The sequence below is a fragment of the Hyla sarda genome, chromosome 7 (genome assembly GCF_029499605.1).
Source record: "Hyla sarda isolate aHylSar1 chromosome 7, aHylSar1.hap1, whole genome shotgun sequence".
Classification (NCBI taxonomy): domain Eukaryota; kingdom Metazoa; phylum Chordata; class Amphibia; order Anura; family Hylidae; genus Hyla; species Hyla sarda.
In genome coordinates, this window is record NC_079195.1 from 185,049,106 (window position 1) to 185,061,599 (window position 12,494).

Genomic DNA, 12,494 nt, shown 5'->3' on the forward strand with positions numbered 1-12,494 from the left:
TGCTCACCTCTCCAGTCAGCAGCTCAGTTATGTTATTGCTGAGTTCGAGGATCTTCTGCTCATTGTTTCTCTCACGTAATGGTGAATGATAAGTAGGTTCCGTGATTGGGCTCTGGGGCCCACTCCATCCTCCATACAAAGAGCGGCATCCACTGGGGCTCACATGATCACAAGATGTCTTCTTCATTATCTTGAAATCCTGTGTACATAGAGAGAGTGATTTCTATCCCCAGAATATCTCACCATTCTAGCCAAGTCCATGTGTGAAGATACTGACACCTGAAACATGAATTTGTTAAAGCCACGGTTTTATTTTTACTATTTTACTTACAAAGATATTGGAGAATCCCTCACCTCTCCAGTAAGGAGGTAGATGATCTCCAGAGAAAGGTTAAGTACCCATTCTGTGATCAGCTTCTTATACCTCTTCATTTTTGGAGGGTCAGTCAGCAATGGGACCACTGTCTTGTGGAAGATACTCTTAGGAAGATACACCTGGGAAGATTCTTGATTATAGGAACCTGAATGAGGGGGGATGAAAAAAGGAGAGAAAGTGATACAGTGGAAACATATTGTGTAAAACACACATGGCTGATTTACCTAGGGGCATAGTACAGATTGTATAGAAATAGCATTTGTTAAAGAATACAGTGGTCACACAAGTTACAATATTAATTGGTTCCAGGACGACCATTGTATGTTGAGACCATAACTCTATGGAAACCTGGTAATTGGTTCTGAAGCCCCCAAAATGTCATCCAAAAATAGAAAAAAGTGAGAATTAAAGAAAAATAAGTAGATAACTAATATAGATAAAGTAAGTTCTTACATATCAAAGTAAGAAAGATCTGCTGGGAGCTGTAATCACTGTCTATGTAAGTGTTTCTAAAGCAGGGAGCCTCCAGCTGTTGCAAAACTACAACTCCCAGCATGCCCGGACAGCCAAAGGCTGTCCGGGCATGCTGGGTGTTGTAGTTTTGCAACAGCTGGGGGTACCCTTCTTGGGAAAACACTGGTCTATGTAGAGGACAGGAGCTTCTTCGGGGTCCTGTACAGTACACGAAATGTCCTAAAAAAAGTAACATTGAGTCACTCTCACCTGGTGTCCAAAGAAACAGCTAACCCTGGTACAGGTAAAGAGTACAGAACATGTAATGCCTCCCTGTACTGTAGGGGGCACTACCAGACACCAGTCAGTGCATGCACTTCAGTAATACAGGTGTTTTACCAGTGAATGCCCATTCTGATTGGTCGGTTCTTCCGGTCATTGACACGTTTCACAGATCTGGAATGTCTGTAGAATTGTATGTTGAGTCTCGTTTCAACTTACAATGGTCCAGAATAGACCATTGTATGTTGAAACTATTGTATGTTGAGGCCATTGTAAGTTGAGGGATCACTGTACCTGTCATGATCATGTTATAATCCTCTTAGTTCACTGCCCCATCATGATAAACCACCCCCTGCCTTTATCTTTATTATTTTTTAGTTTTCTACCTTTCTACATTTCATAACAATTGACCATAGACACACAGTGTTTTGAATCTTCTAGAAGCAGATGACTCTGAAGGCAACACCCCCCCATATTTACTCACCTGGGGTTTCGAACCTACACTGCTGGCCAACCTTCATGAATGTCTCTTCTTCATCGTTTAGAATTCCAACTTGTGAAGAACCAAAATCTTCCCCCTTCTTCGATAAATAAACAATTCGAGAGATAGCTGTAAGAAACCCCTAAATTCTGCCTCGGCATTGTAATACGATAAAATATAAAAAGATCCACCCCACTTTTCTACAGCTCATATAAAGTATTTGGTAAGATCTCTGCTACGACTACCTGATGATCTTGTAGGACTTTGTGATTTTCCTGTAGACAATCCTGGGAACACAGAGTTGAAAACCTTTCTGATGCTTTACGTTTACTGGAACCCTCTGTGGGGAACACACAGTCCGTGACTGGATACATTGTTTATATATGATTATCATATAATAGGGGACAATCAAAATTGCTCCATTCAATGAAGGACTCCTCTTACCTGGTGAGGACAGGGTCTGCTGGTCCTCCATTATGACATTCTTATACAGAGCTTTGTCTCCTATGTACTTCCACTCCTTCATGGAGAAATAGACAGCGATATCCTGACACCTTACAGAAACCTGATATACAAGCAATAAAACAATGACAATTCAGACACTTTAAAAAGGCATTTATTAAAGGGAATTTGTCATCAGTATCGCCCACACTAACCTGTTGGTACAGGCTTGTAAAGTGGGTGACACGGATAACAATACTTACCTATCCCCGATCCGTGGTACCGTTAGTCTGTTATCTTCCTTATTCTGGCGGCAGGCTTGGTGTATGGCAGAAGCACACTGAAGTCACCACTGAGGTGCACCAAGCCTGCCGCCAGAATAAGGAAGATAACAGACGAACAGGACCACAGATCAGAGATATGCAAGTATCATTATCATCAGTGTCACCCACACTACACGCCTGTATCAACAAGTTAGCGTAGGAGACACTGTAAGTTTGGATGACAGGTAAGTTTGACTTGTTAAGCTGCACATACAATGCATTAGGGATTAGCAGGTCTGATTCAGGCATACCTGTGTTTACATTGTAGCATTAGTTATCAACATAAAAATTGCTTTTGTAACCTGGCCAGGAGATGTCAGAACAGTTGGAGAGGTGGGACCCAGGGTCCTCTATGCTACGGGGCTGCATGGCTCTTTACGCTTATGTCACACTGTTGGTTATTGAAGTGAGGAGAACTACACAGGCGGCTCTGCGGGCGAGCCCTGTATGTCAATCAACGGCGTGACGTAAGCGGAGAAGCGTGGCGCTCCCTGAAGCATGGGAGCCCCAGGCCCCACCTCTCCAACTGTTTGGACATCTCCAGGCCAGGTTAAAAAAGCAATTTTTATGAAGATAACTAATGCTACAGTATAAATACAGGTATGGCTGGATAAGAATTGTTAAAGGGGAAATCCTATACTTAACATCATCCCCTATCATCAGGATAAGGGATAAGCGTCTGATCGCAAGAGGTCCGACCGCTGGGACACCTGTGGTCTCCTGCCCAGCACCCAGGCTCTCCTCATGCACGAAGTGGAAGGGGCATACCTTAAATGGTCACTGTCAGATACAAAAACTTTTGATATGTTGTAAAACATGCCAAACCAATAGGTTTTGCAATTGCTTTCATTAGAAAATTTTCAGTATTTCATTCTGAAAAAGCCAGTCAAACAACTGCCCCCCCTGCCTGCTTGGACACTTACTAGTCCTGCTGTGTCCATGTGTCATCACCTATGTCATAGACACACTTCCTTGATTGACAGCTGTGAGCGCAGACCTCACAGCTGGAGAAAAAAAACTCCCACTGTCAGCTTGTGTCCCGCTACTGTCAGTGAGGACAAGCTGGGAGTTGTAGTTTTGCTAATGCTAGGGGAGATGTGAGCAGACAGCATGCTGAGGGAGGGGGCGGAGACCTGCACAGTGAGGCCACGCCCCCTCCCTTTGAGAGGAATTCAGACTTGTGAGCTAAATTAAAAGTGTAAAAAAATAAATAAAGGTGCTAGACACAAAAATTAGATGTACATGGTCAGGATTAGGTACTGAATGATATATATTTAAAAAATGTTTTTTTGTTGAATCTGACGGGTATGCTTTAAGGAAAAGGATGTAGCTGAAAATGCACCCACATACTCCAAGGTTTTTGCACAGAATATTGGTCTTAAGTAAGCAAAGTTAAAAGATATAAGGAAGAGAAGCATGTCTGAAATTACCATATTTAGTATACAGCATAACCTAAAGTGATCAATTTTGTGAATCTGCTTGCCTGGTCTAGTTTCAGTTAAAGACGTATTTCTGCCATATTAACGGTTTTACAATGGACTCGGGGTGCTTTCAAAATAAATAAGGCATACTTACCTGCCCTGATCCAACACAGCTGCCTTTCCAATGAGGCCGGATCCTTGCAGATAACCACTGATCCCGCTTCTTTTGAAGTTTTGTTGTTGCAGGAAATGCCTCTGTACCCAATCACTAGTAGAGGTAGGTCACCACTAGGGACAATGCATTTTCTGCAAAAACAAGTTATCAAAGGAAGCACCGGCAAAACAGCAGCTGCTGGGGATTATGGCAGTATGTCAGTATACATTCTTTTTTTCATTTTTAAAGCATCCAGAGTCCACTGTATAACCTTTAGCATAGCTAGGATACCACTTTAAGCTTAACAAACCTAAGCCTTTATACCTATAGTGTAATAGTGTTCACCTCTTCAGTCAGCAGCTCAATGATCTTGCTGGTGAGCTCTAGGACCTTCTTCGTTTTGTTTCGATCAAGTATCAATAAAAGAGATGGAGGCTCCAAAAAAGGGACCTGGGTCCGGCTCCATTCTTCAGACGCAGAATGACTGATGGACCTCACAAAGTCTTCAGATGTTGTCTTTACTAGAGTGTAATCCTGTGTATAAAAACACTAATATAACAAATTTCTAGCATCACAGTAGCTACTAGAAAAAAACTACTGTATTTATTTATTTAAAAAATTGAGATGTCATGTGATATAATTCCCAAAATGTCTCACCTCTCCAATCAGAAGATAGATGATGTCCTGAGTGAGGTTGAATACACGCTTAAATATTATGGCTTGACCCTTGTCCATCCTTAGGAGTTGCAAACAAAAGGACCATGTCGAGCAGGAACACTGTAAGACTCCAGGATAGATGAGTCTGTACTGTAGAAACAATGGGCTACTGTAAAACATTTTCTTTAATGTTAATCTTTTAATCTGCATGATTTTTAGATTTTGGAGCAGTGGACCTCTAGCTGTTACAAAAGTACAACTTCAAGCATGTCCAGACAGCCTTAAGCTAAGTTCACATCGCCGTTGTTCTCTGTCCCCTTCTGGGTCCATTCGGCTCCTTTTTTGCACCGAATGGCTTCCTAAACACCACCAGGTGACCACAGGGACCTGACGGATCCCACCGATTTGAATGCACTTTTTCTCCACCAAAATCCCATCGTTTTAATGGAATTGCTGACGGAGCTCCTTATAGTGATTCGCAATGTAAAATCAGGCTTAGGCTAAGCCTTTCCCACCCTGGTTGGGAAACACTGATCCAAAGAAAAGCTCTCTCAATATTTGTCTATTACGTGATCAGCCCATTGGTTTTAAAGGACATCTGTAGTGGAAAATAACTTATCCCCTATCCGAAGGATAGGGGATAAGTTATAGACCGCGGGGGTCCGACCGCTGGGACCCCCCCGCGATCTCCTGTACAGGGCCTCGGAAGTCCGCAGAGAGGGGGCAAGTCTGTCCCCAGCATGACGCAGCGGCTGATACGCCCCTCCATGCATCCCATAGAGATACATGGAGGGGGCGTGTCAGCCGCTGCGCCATGCGGGGACAGAACACTCCCTTCATGCAGTGTCGGGGCCCCGTACAGGAGATCGCAGGGGTCCTAGTAGTCGGAACTCCCACGATCTATAACTTATTCCCTATCCTTCAGATAGGGGATAAGTTGTTATCACAGCACCGACCCGCGTCAACCACAGCACCGACCCGCGTCAACCACAGCACCGACCCACGTCAACCACAGCACCGACCCACGTCAACCACAGCACCGACCCACCTCAACCACAGCACCGACCCACCTCAACCACAGCACCGACCCACCTCAACCACAGCACCGACCCACCTCAACCACAGCACCGACCCACCTCAACCACAGCACCGACCCACCTCAACCACAGCACATGCCTAAATAGCTCAGAATGGCCAGAGATTTACATAAATCTTATGTCAAAAGGAGAAAAATGTTAAAGGTGTACTCTGGGAGGGGGAGTGTGTCCCAGTGGTTGGACCCCCGTGGTCTCACAAACAGTCTCCAGCAGAAAGCTTTGCATGCACTTAGCCACTTCATTCGTTCTCTATTGGAGCCACAAAAACAAGCGAGCAGAATGTTTGGCTGTTTCTGTGACGTGTGCATGTTAAAGGGGTTTTCCATGAAAAAACGTTTTTTTTTTTTTTCATATCAACTGGCTCCAGAAAGTTGAACAGATTTGTAAATTACTGTATCTGAGTCTATGAACTGGCATCTCATAGCTGTGTTTCCCAACCTGTGTCCCTCCAGCTGTTGCAAAACTACAGCTCCCAGCATGCCCGGACAGCCAAAGGATGTCCGGGTATGCTGGGAGTTGTAGTTTTGCAACAGCTGGAGGGACACAGGTTGAGAAACACTGCCTTATATGAAAGTTTTCCCAGCAAGCTATCCCCCATCCAGAGTTGATGGTGGGTGGTCTGAATGCTATCCCCCACCACTTCCACTTATGATCCTGAGAATGGGACCCCAGTCTCCTCTAATAATGGAGCTATGGCTTTAAAGGGGTATTCCATGAAAAAAACATTTTTCTTCATATCAACTGGCTCCAGAAAGTTGAACAGATTTGTATTAAAAAAATCTTAATCCTTCCAGTACTTATCAGCTGCCGAAGTTGAGTTCTTTTCTGTCTGACTACAGTGCTCTCTACTGACACCTCTGTCTGTCTCCGGAACTGTCGAGAGCAGAAGTTCGCTATAGGGATGTGTTGCTACTTCAGATAGTTCCTGAGACAGACAGAGGTGTCAGCAGAGAGCAGTGTTGTCAGACAGAAAACAACAACTCAACTTCAGCTGCTGATAAGTACTGGTAGGATTAAAGGGGTTATCCAGGAAAACATTTATATATCTCAACTGGCTCCAGAAAGTTAAACAGATTTGTAAATTACTTCTATTAAAAAATCTTAATCCTTTCAGTACTTATGAGCTTCTGAAGTGAAGGTTGTTCTTTTCTGTCTAAGTGCTCTCTGATGACACGTGTCTCCCAGTTTAGAAGTAAATCCCCATAGCAAACTTCTTCTAAACTGGGCGGTTCCCGTGACACGTGTCATCAGAGAGCACTTAGACAGAAAAGAACAACTCAACTTCAGTAGCTCATAAGTACTGAAAGGATTAAGATTTTTTTATAGAAGTTATTTACAAATCTGTTCAACTCTCTGGAGCCAGTTGAGATACATAAATGTTTTCCTGGATAACCCCTTTAATCCTACCAGTACTTATCAGTAGCTGAAGTTGAGTTGTTGTTTTCTGTCTGACAACACTGCTCTCTGCTGTCACCTCTGTCTGACAAAAAATATGAATATGAAAAAAAAATGGAAATTTTTTTTTTTTTCTTAATGGAATACCCCTTTAAAACCACAGCTCCATTATTAGAGGAGACTGGGGTCCCATTCTCAGGATCATAAGTGGAAGTGGTGGGGGGGAAGCAGTCAGACCACCCACCACCAACTCTGGATAGGGGATCTTTCTCAGCTGGGAAAACTTTCATATAAGACAGTGTTTCCCAACCAGTGTTCCTCCAGCTGTTGCAAAACTACGACTCCCAGCATGCCCGGACAGCCTTTGGCTGTCCGGGCATGCTGGGAGTTGTAGTTTTGCAACAGCTGGAGGGACACAGGTTGGGAAACACTGCTATAAGACGCCAGTTCATAGACTCCGATACATACAATGGAACACATAACATGAAGCTAGAAGGGCATACAACCACACTGACACATACACTGAGCACTCACTGAGCCAGCGCCGACTCAACCCGGAAGTAATCCTCAACTCAGCTGGCTCACTCACAAGGCACTTCCGCCCCGTATCACGTGTCTACCTGCTCCTGGTCTCAGGAGACCGCAACAAGCTCAATCCCAGCAGGACCCCCGTGCCGCGCATGCTCCTTACAGCCGGGGACAGGGAGATCATATTTTTTGTATTCTGCTGGGACGCCATTTTATAGTGGCCAAATTTCAAACATGTACAAGATGCATATATAATATAGATTACTGTATATACATATATATATATATATATATATATATATATATATATATATATATATATAAACCATTCCTCAAGGCACAGTGAAAAATAGAAAAAGCGGAGAAAAGAAAAATATGAAAAAGGAATAAAAGAGAGAATAGAATAAAATAAAAATAGGAATAAAAATAAATATAAAAGTAAAAATAATAAAAATAAAGTGGAATAAAATTTGAGAAAAATAATAATAGAATAGAAAGGAGAAAAAAGAAAGAATAGAATAAAATAAAAATAACAAAAATAAAAGTAATGGAATAAAATAAAATTAGAGAAAAATAAAATAATATAAAAGAAGGGAGAAAAAAAGAAAGATAAAAGTAATATATCAATAAAATATGAATGATAACGGTAAACCTGATTTAAGTATGAATACAATAATACATATAATATAGACAGTATTTATTCATTATAACCTCTCACATCTGGGCAGGGCCCTTGCACCAGATGTTGTATATAAAATAATAGTAAAAATAAAGTGCATGTATAGAAAAATTAATATATAAGGCTATACGCGTTTCAAGACAACAGTCTCATTCCTCAGTAGCCAAAAAATATATTTTTTGGCTACTGAGGAATGAGACTGTTGTCTTGAAACTCGTATAGCCTTATATATTACTATATTTTATACTACAACCACCTTATATGACCCTGATAGCCTATGTATTAGCCTTTGGCAGCGCTGCAGTACCTTATTCTTTGGACCACTACTGATCATGCACGATCTATTGCCAGTCTCTAACACGAGGATGCCAGGGATTGCGATAAGTCCAGCCACCTGTCTATACCTATAAGGATCACTCCGGCCGGATGCATATCCGTGCCAACCTGCACTTTACCGAGATTACTCACCGCATCAGGACAACTTACCCGCACAGAGGCCGGACGCCACTCTGTGCCAGCGCCGACTACTACTCTCACCACTGAGACTGCCACTCTTGAGGACGCCGGCTGCATACATAATGAGTAAGAGGAAACATATCCCGGACTGCAGGTATCACTATTTGCTATCACCCATTGTACCTTAAAGGGGTTCTCCACCATTAGGTGATTTTAGTACAGGCAGTAATGGACATGCTTAGGAAGGATCTGCACTTGTCTTGGGGCTAAATGGCTGTGTTGTGAGATTACCATAACACTGTGGCTTGCTTTTTGTGAACTGGTATTTCCTGTTTGAGTTTTCTTCTTTGCCTGCAAATCCCATAATTCCATTTTCCTCCCTCCCACACATCAGCCACCCCACCCATTGAAACAAAAGACCTGTGGTTTTCAATCAGGGTGCCTACAGCTGTTGCAATAGTTGCAGATTGATCTCTCTCCCACCAAGCAATCCCTCCACCCATTGAAGCAGACAGGCTCCCTGTCATCAGCTGACTAGTTTTTTACCCAAATATCCATGGTAAAATGAGGGTGCATGTGTGTGCGCGTGTATACTTCGATACAACCCCAGGAAAGGCAGGGGGAGAGAGGCCGTCGCTGCCCGCTTCTCTCCCCCTGCCTTTCCTGGGGTCTAGAGCCCTGCTGCCGCCGCTTCTCTCCCGCTGGCTATCTGCGCCGCTGCCCGTCCTCTCCCCCTGACTATCAGTGCCGGCGCCCCATTGCCGGCGCCGATAGCCAGGGGGAGAGAAGCGGCGCCGGCAATGGGGCAGCGGCGCCGACAGCCAGGGGAGAGAAAGGACAGTGGCACCCATTGCCAGCGCCGCTGCCTCCCCCCATCCCCGGTTGCATAATTACCTGTTGCCGGGGTCGGGTCCCGCACTGCTTCAGGCCTCCGGTGTGCGTCCCCTGCGTTGTTGCTATGCACGGCGCGGCGCACTGACATCATGCGCCGCGCCGTGCAGCGCATAGCAACGACGCAGGGGACGCACACCGGAGGCCTGAAGCAGCGCGGACCCAACCCCGGCAACAGGTAATTATGCAACCGGGGATGGGGGGAGGCAACGGGGCAGCGTCCACAGGATAGGGGATGTGTCTGATCTCAGGGGGTCTGAATGCTGGGACCCCCGCGATCTCCTGCACCGGACCCTGGCTCTGCCCGCGACACGCCTCCTCTATGTATCTCTGTGGGCATGCAGTGTTCGTGCCTTCCCGCCTCTCCCATAGAGCTGTATGGAGGTGGGCATGTCCGTTGACACTACACAAATTAGCCAGTGCACAGCCCTGGCCCCTTTTGGGAGATCACAGGGGGCCCCCAGCAGATTGTGGATAAGGGACAAGTGTATTTCGCAGCAGTTGTCCTTTAACATAAATTCATGTGACATATCATATTGGTGGGTTCACTGAAGATAATAGTTGAGGGCAATAAAAACCAAACTGTGTGGATTGTGGGAAGCCATTGGTAAGCATCAGGTCCTTCCAAACCATCCAGTGACTTTAATACCTTCTTGCTATCCTTGAGATAGTCAAGGCATTTTTTAGCTATAGGTTGAATGGTTGAATATGGCAATTCACCCATTCAAGTAATTTTTTGAAAGGGAGTCTGCGCAAGAGATGATGCGTCACGCCCCCTTCCACAGACTTGCATTGAGGGGGTGGGGCGTGATGTCATGAGGGGGTGGGGCTATGACATCACAAACACTGAGCAGCGGAGTACCCCTTTAAATATACTGAGTGTCTGGTCGGGCTATGACGTCACGAGCTCCCGGCGCCGCTCCAGCGTTCGGAACAGTTTGTTTCAAACTCTGAGCAACGGAGTACCCCTTTAATATCATCTTGTGAGCCCAACAGACGGAGCCCATAGATTTCTGACATAGATCCGTACAACACAGACCCTAATGCTGCCCTATACGCGAGTTCTTCAGAGGGTACTGTGGCTTCAGCAAATCAAGGCGATTGTTTGCATAGTAAAAAGTTTTTATAATTTCCCAACATACTTTCTTTATAAAGTCCTCACAGTTCAAGATCTCTGCTTGCTGTAATTTATTAGGAACCTTTATAGAATATTTCTAGTGGATGAACATCAGTGCTGGTCATGAGATGATCACACAAATGTTAGACTCAGTGTAAGACAGAGCTCTGATATCTGTAACAAACCTGCGCCTGTACATTAATCCCACAGTCAATAAAAACCTTTATAACTTTCCGATATACAGTACATTGAGCTAGATTTATCAAAAGTGTCTAAAAGTATAACTGTCTTTTATTGCCCACAGCAACCAATCACAATGCAGCTTTAATTTATCGAGAGAGCAATGCAAAATATTAAGCTGTGCATTGAGTGGTTGCTATGAGCACCAAATATGGTTTATCTTTAAGACAGTTTTGATGACTGAGGCCTATTGGCAATGTTGTGTAAAAGAAAGGTTGCGTCTGTTACCCATAGCAACCAATGCCAGAACAGCTTTCAATTTTTAAGAGCAGGATATAAAATGTGCTGTGATTGGTTACTATGGGCAGAAGAGCCAGTCTTTCAGTTTCAGAAATCTCCCCCATTGTTTAACCCCTTCAGGAGAACAAAGAATATTTACAAAAGACAAACTCACATATGAATATTGCGTAATTCAGAAGTATTTGTATAATTGCCAAAATGTAGGAATTGCAAAAACTACAGGGTATTTTACTAATCAACTGTTATTTTAACATTTAGTCTAAACAGATAACAAGATTTTTACCAAGGCATTGAGCCTATACATCAGTGTTTCCCAACCTTTTTCGGGTCGGGGCACACCTCGGGGAAAAAATTTCCGCGGGGCACCCCTACCGAGGTTGACGAGCAAAAAAAAAGGTAAAAAACGCAATGCACTATATCTATTTATCAGTGGGTATGTAGTTTAAAGTGCTGCTTTATACAGCAATTCAAAAATGACATATTCTCTAATTTGCATCGTTGCCTTCTCTTCTCCATCTGGCCCCGCCATCATCTCGATTTCTTCCACACACAATTCTTCACCGCTAAACCTGCAAAACAAACCTATTAGGCTCCACACTTTTTTTTTCCACATGGGTGACAGAGGGGTGTAGAGGGATGGACATGGGTGACAGAGGGGTGTACAGAGGGGTGTAGAAAAGTGTACATGGGTGACAGATGGGTGTAGAGGAGTGTACATGGGTGACAGAGGGGTGTAGAGGAGTATACATTGTGACAGAGGGGTGTAGAGGAGTGTACATGGGTGAAAGAGGGGTAAAGAAGAGTGTACATGGGTGATAGAGGGGTGTAGAGGAGTGTACATGGGTGATAGAGGGGTGTAGTGGAGTGTACATGGGTGACAGAAGGATGTAGAGGAGTGTACATGGGTGACAGAGGGGTGTACATGGGTGACAGAGGGGTGTAGAGGAGTATACATTGGTGACAGAGGGGTGTAGAGGAGCGTACATGGGTGAAAGAGGAGTATAGAGGAGTGTACATGGGTGATAGAGGGGTGTAGAGGAGTGTACATGGGTGACAGAGGGGTGTAGGTGAGTGTACATGGGTGACAGAGGAGTGTACAGAGGGGTGTAGGGAGGTGTACAAGGGTGAAAGATGGGTGTAGAAGAGTGAACATGGGTGACGGGGGCATAGGGGGTGACAGAGGGGTGGATAGGGGTGAACAGGGGGGTGGACATGGGTGACAAGGATGTGGTCAGAGGGGTGGACAATGGAGGGTGTACATGG

General features: G+C 44.4%; 2 protein-coding genes across 9 annotated transcripts in view; one reads left to right on the forward strand and one right to left on the reverse strand.

Annotated features, from left to right (window-relative positions):
* LOC130282872 (oocyte zinc finger protein XlCOF6-like) overlaps positions 1-12,494 on the reverse strand; it is a 114,609-nt gene that overhangs the window by 47,066 nt on the left and 55,049 nt on the right. For 2 of the 7 annotated variants that reach the window (XM_056531758.1, XM_056531753.1), the window contains exons 1-8: positions 7,615-7,722; positions 4,589-4,738; positions 4,277-4,465; positions 2,037-2,157; positions 1,838-1,932; positions 1,596-1,692; positions 355-521; positions 8-199 (exon numbers count right to left, since the gene is read on the reverse strand). In XM_056531758.1, the coding sequence (XP_056387733.1) occupies positions 8-199; positions 355-521; positions 1,596-1,692; positions 1,838-1,932; positions 2,037-2,157; positions 4,277-4,465; positions 4,589-4,666 (939 nt within the window). In that variant the 5' untranslated portion in view covers positions 4,667-4,738; positions 7,615-7,722. Of the gene's footprint in view, positions 1-7; positions 280-354; positions 522-1,595; positions 1,693-1,837; positions 1,933-2,036; positions 2,158-4,255; positions 4,466-4,588; positions 4,739-7,601; positions 7,723-12,494 lie in introns of those variants that run through there. The other 5 variants (XM_056531755.1, XM_056531752.1, XM_056531754.1 and 2 more) reach the window with 4 other exon arrangements.
* LOC130282875 (zinc finger protein 436-like) overlaps positions 8,512-12,494 on the forward strand; it is a 35,429-nt gene continuing 31,446 nt past the window's right edge. Inside the window, exon 1 of one of the 2 annotated variants that reach the window (XM_056531762.1) lies at positions 8,512-8,897. The gene's annotated coding sequence lies outside the window, so the exon portion shown is untranslated. The remainder of the gene's footprint in view (positions 8,898-12,494) is intronic. The other variant, XM_056531763.1, reaches the window with a different exon arrangement.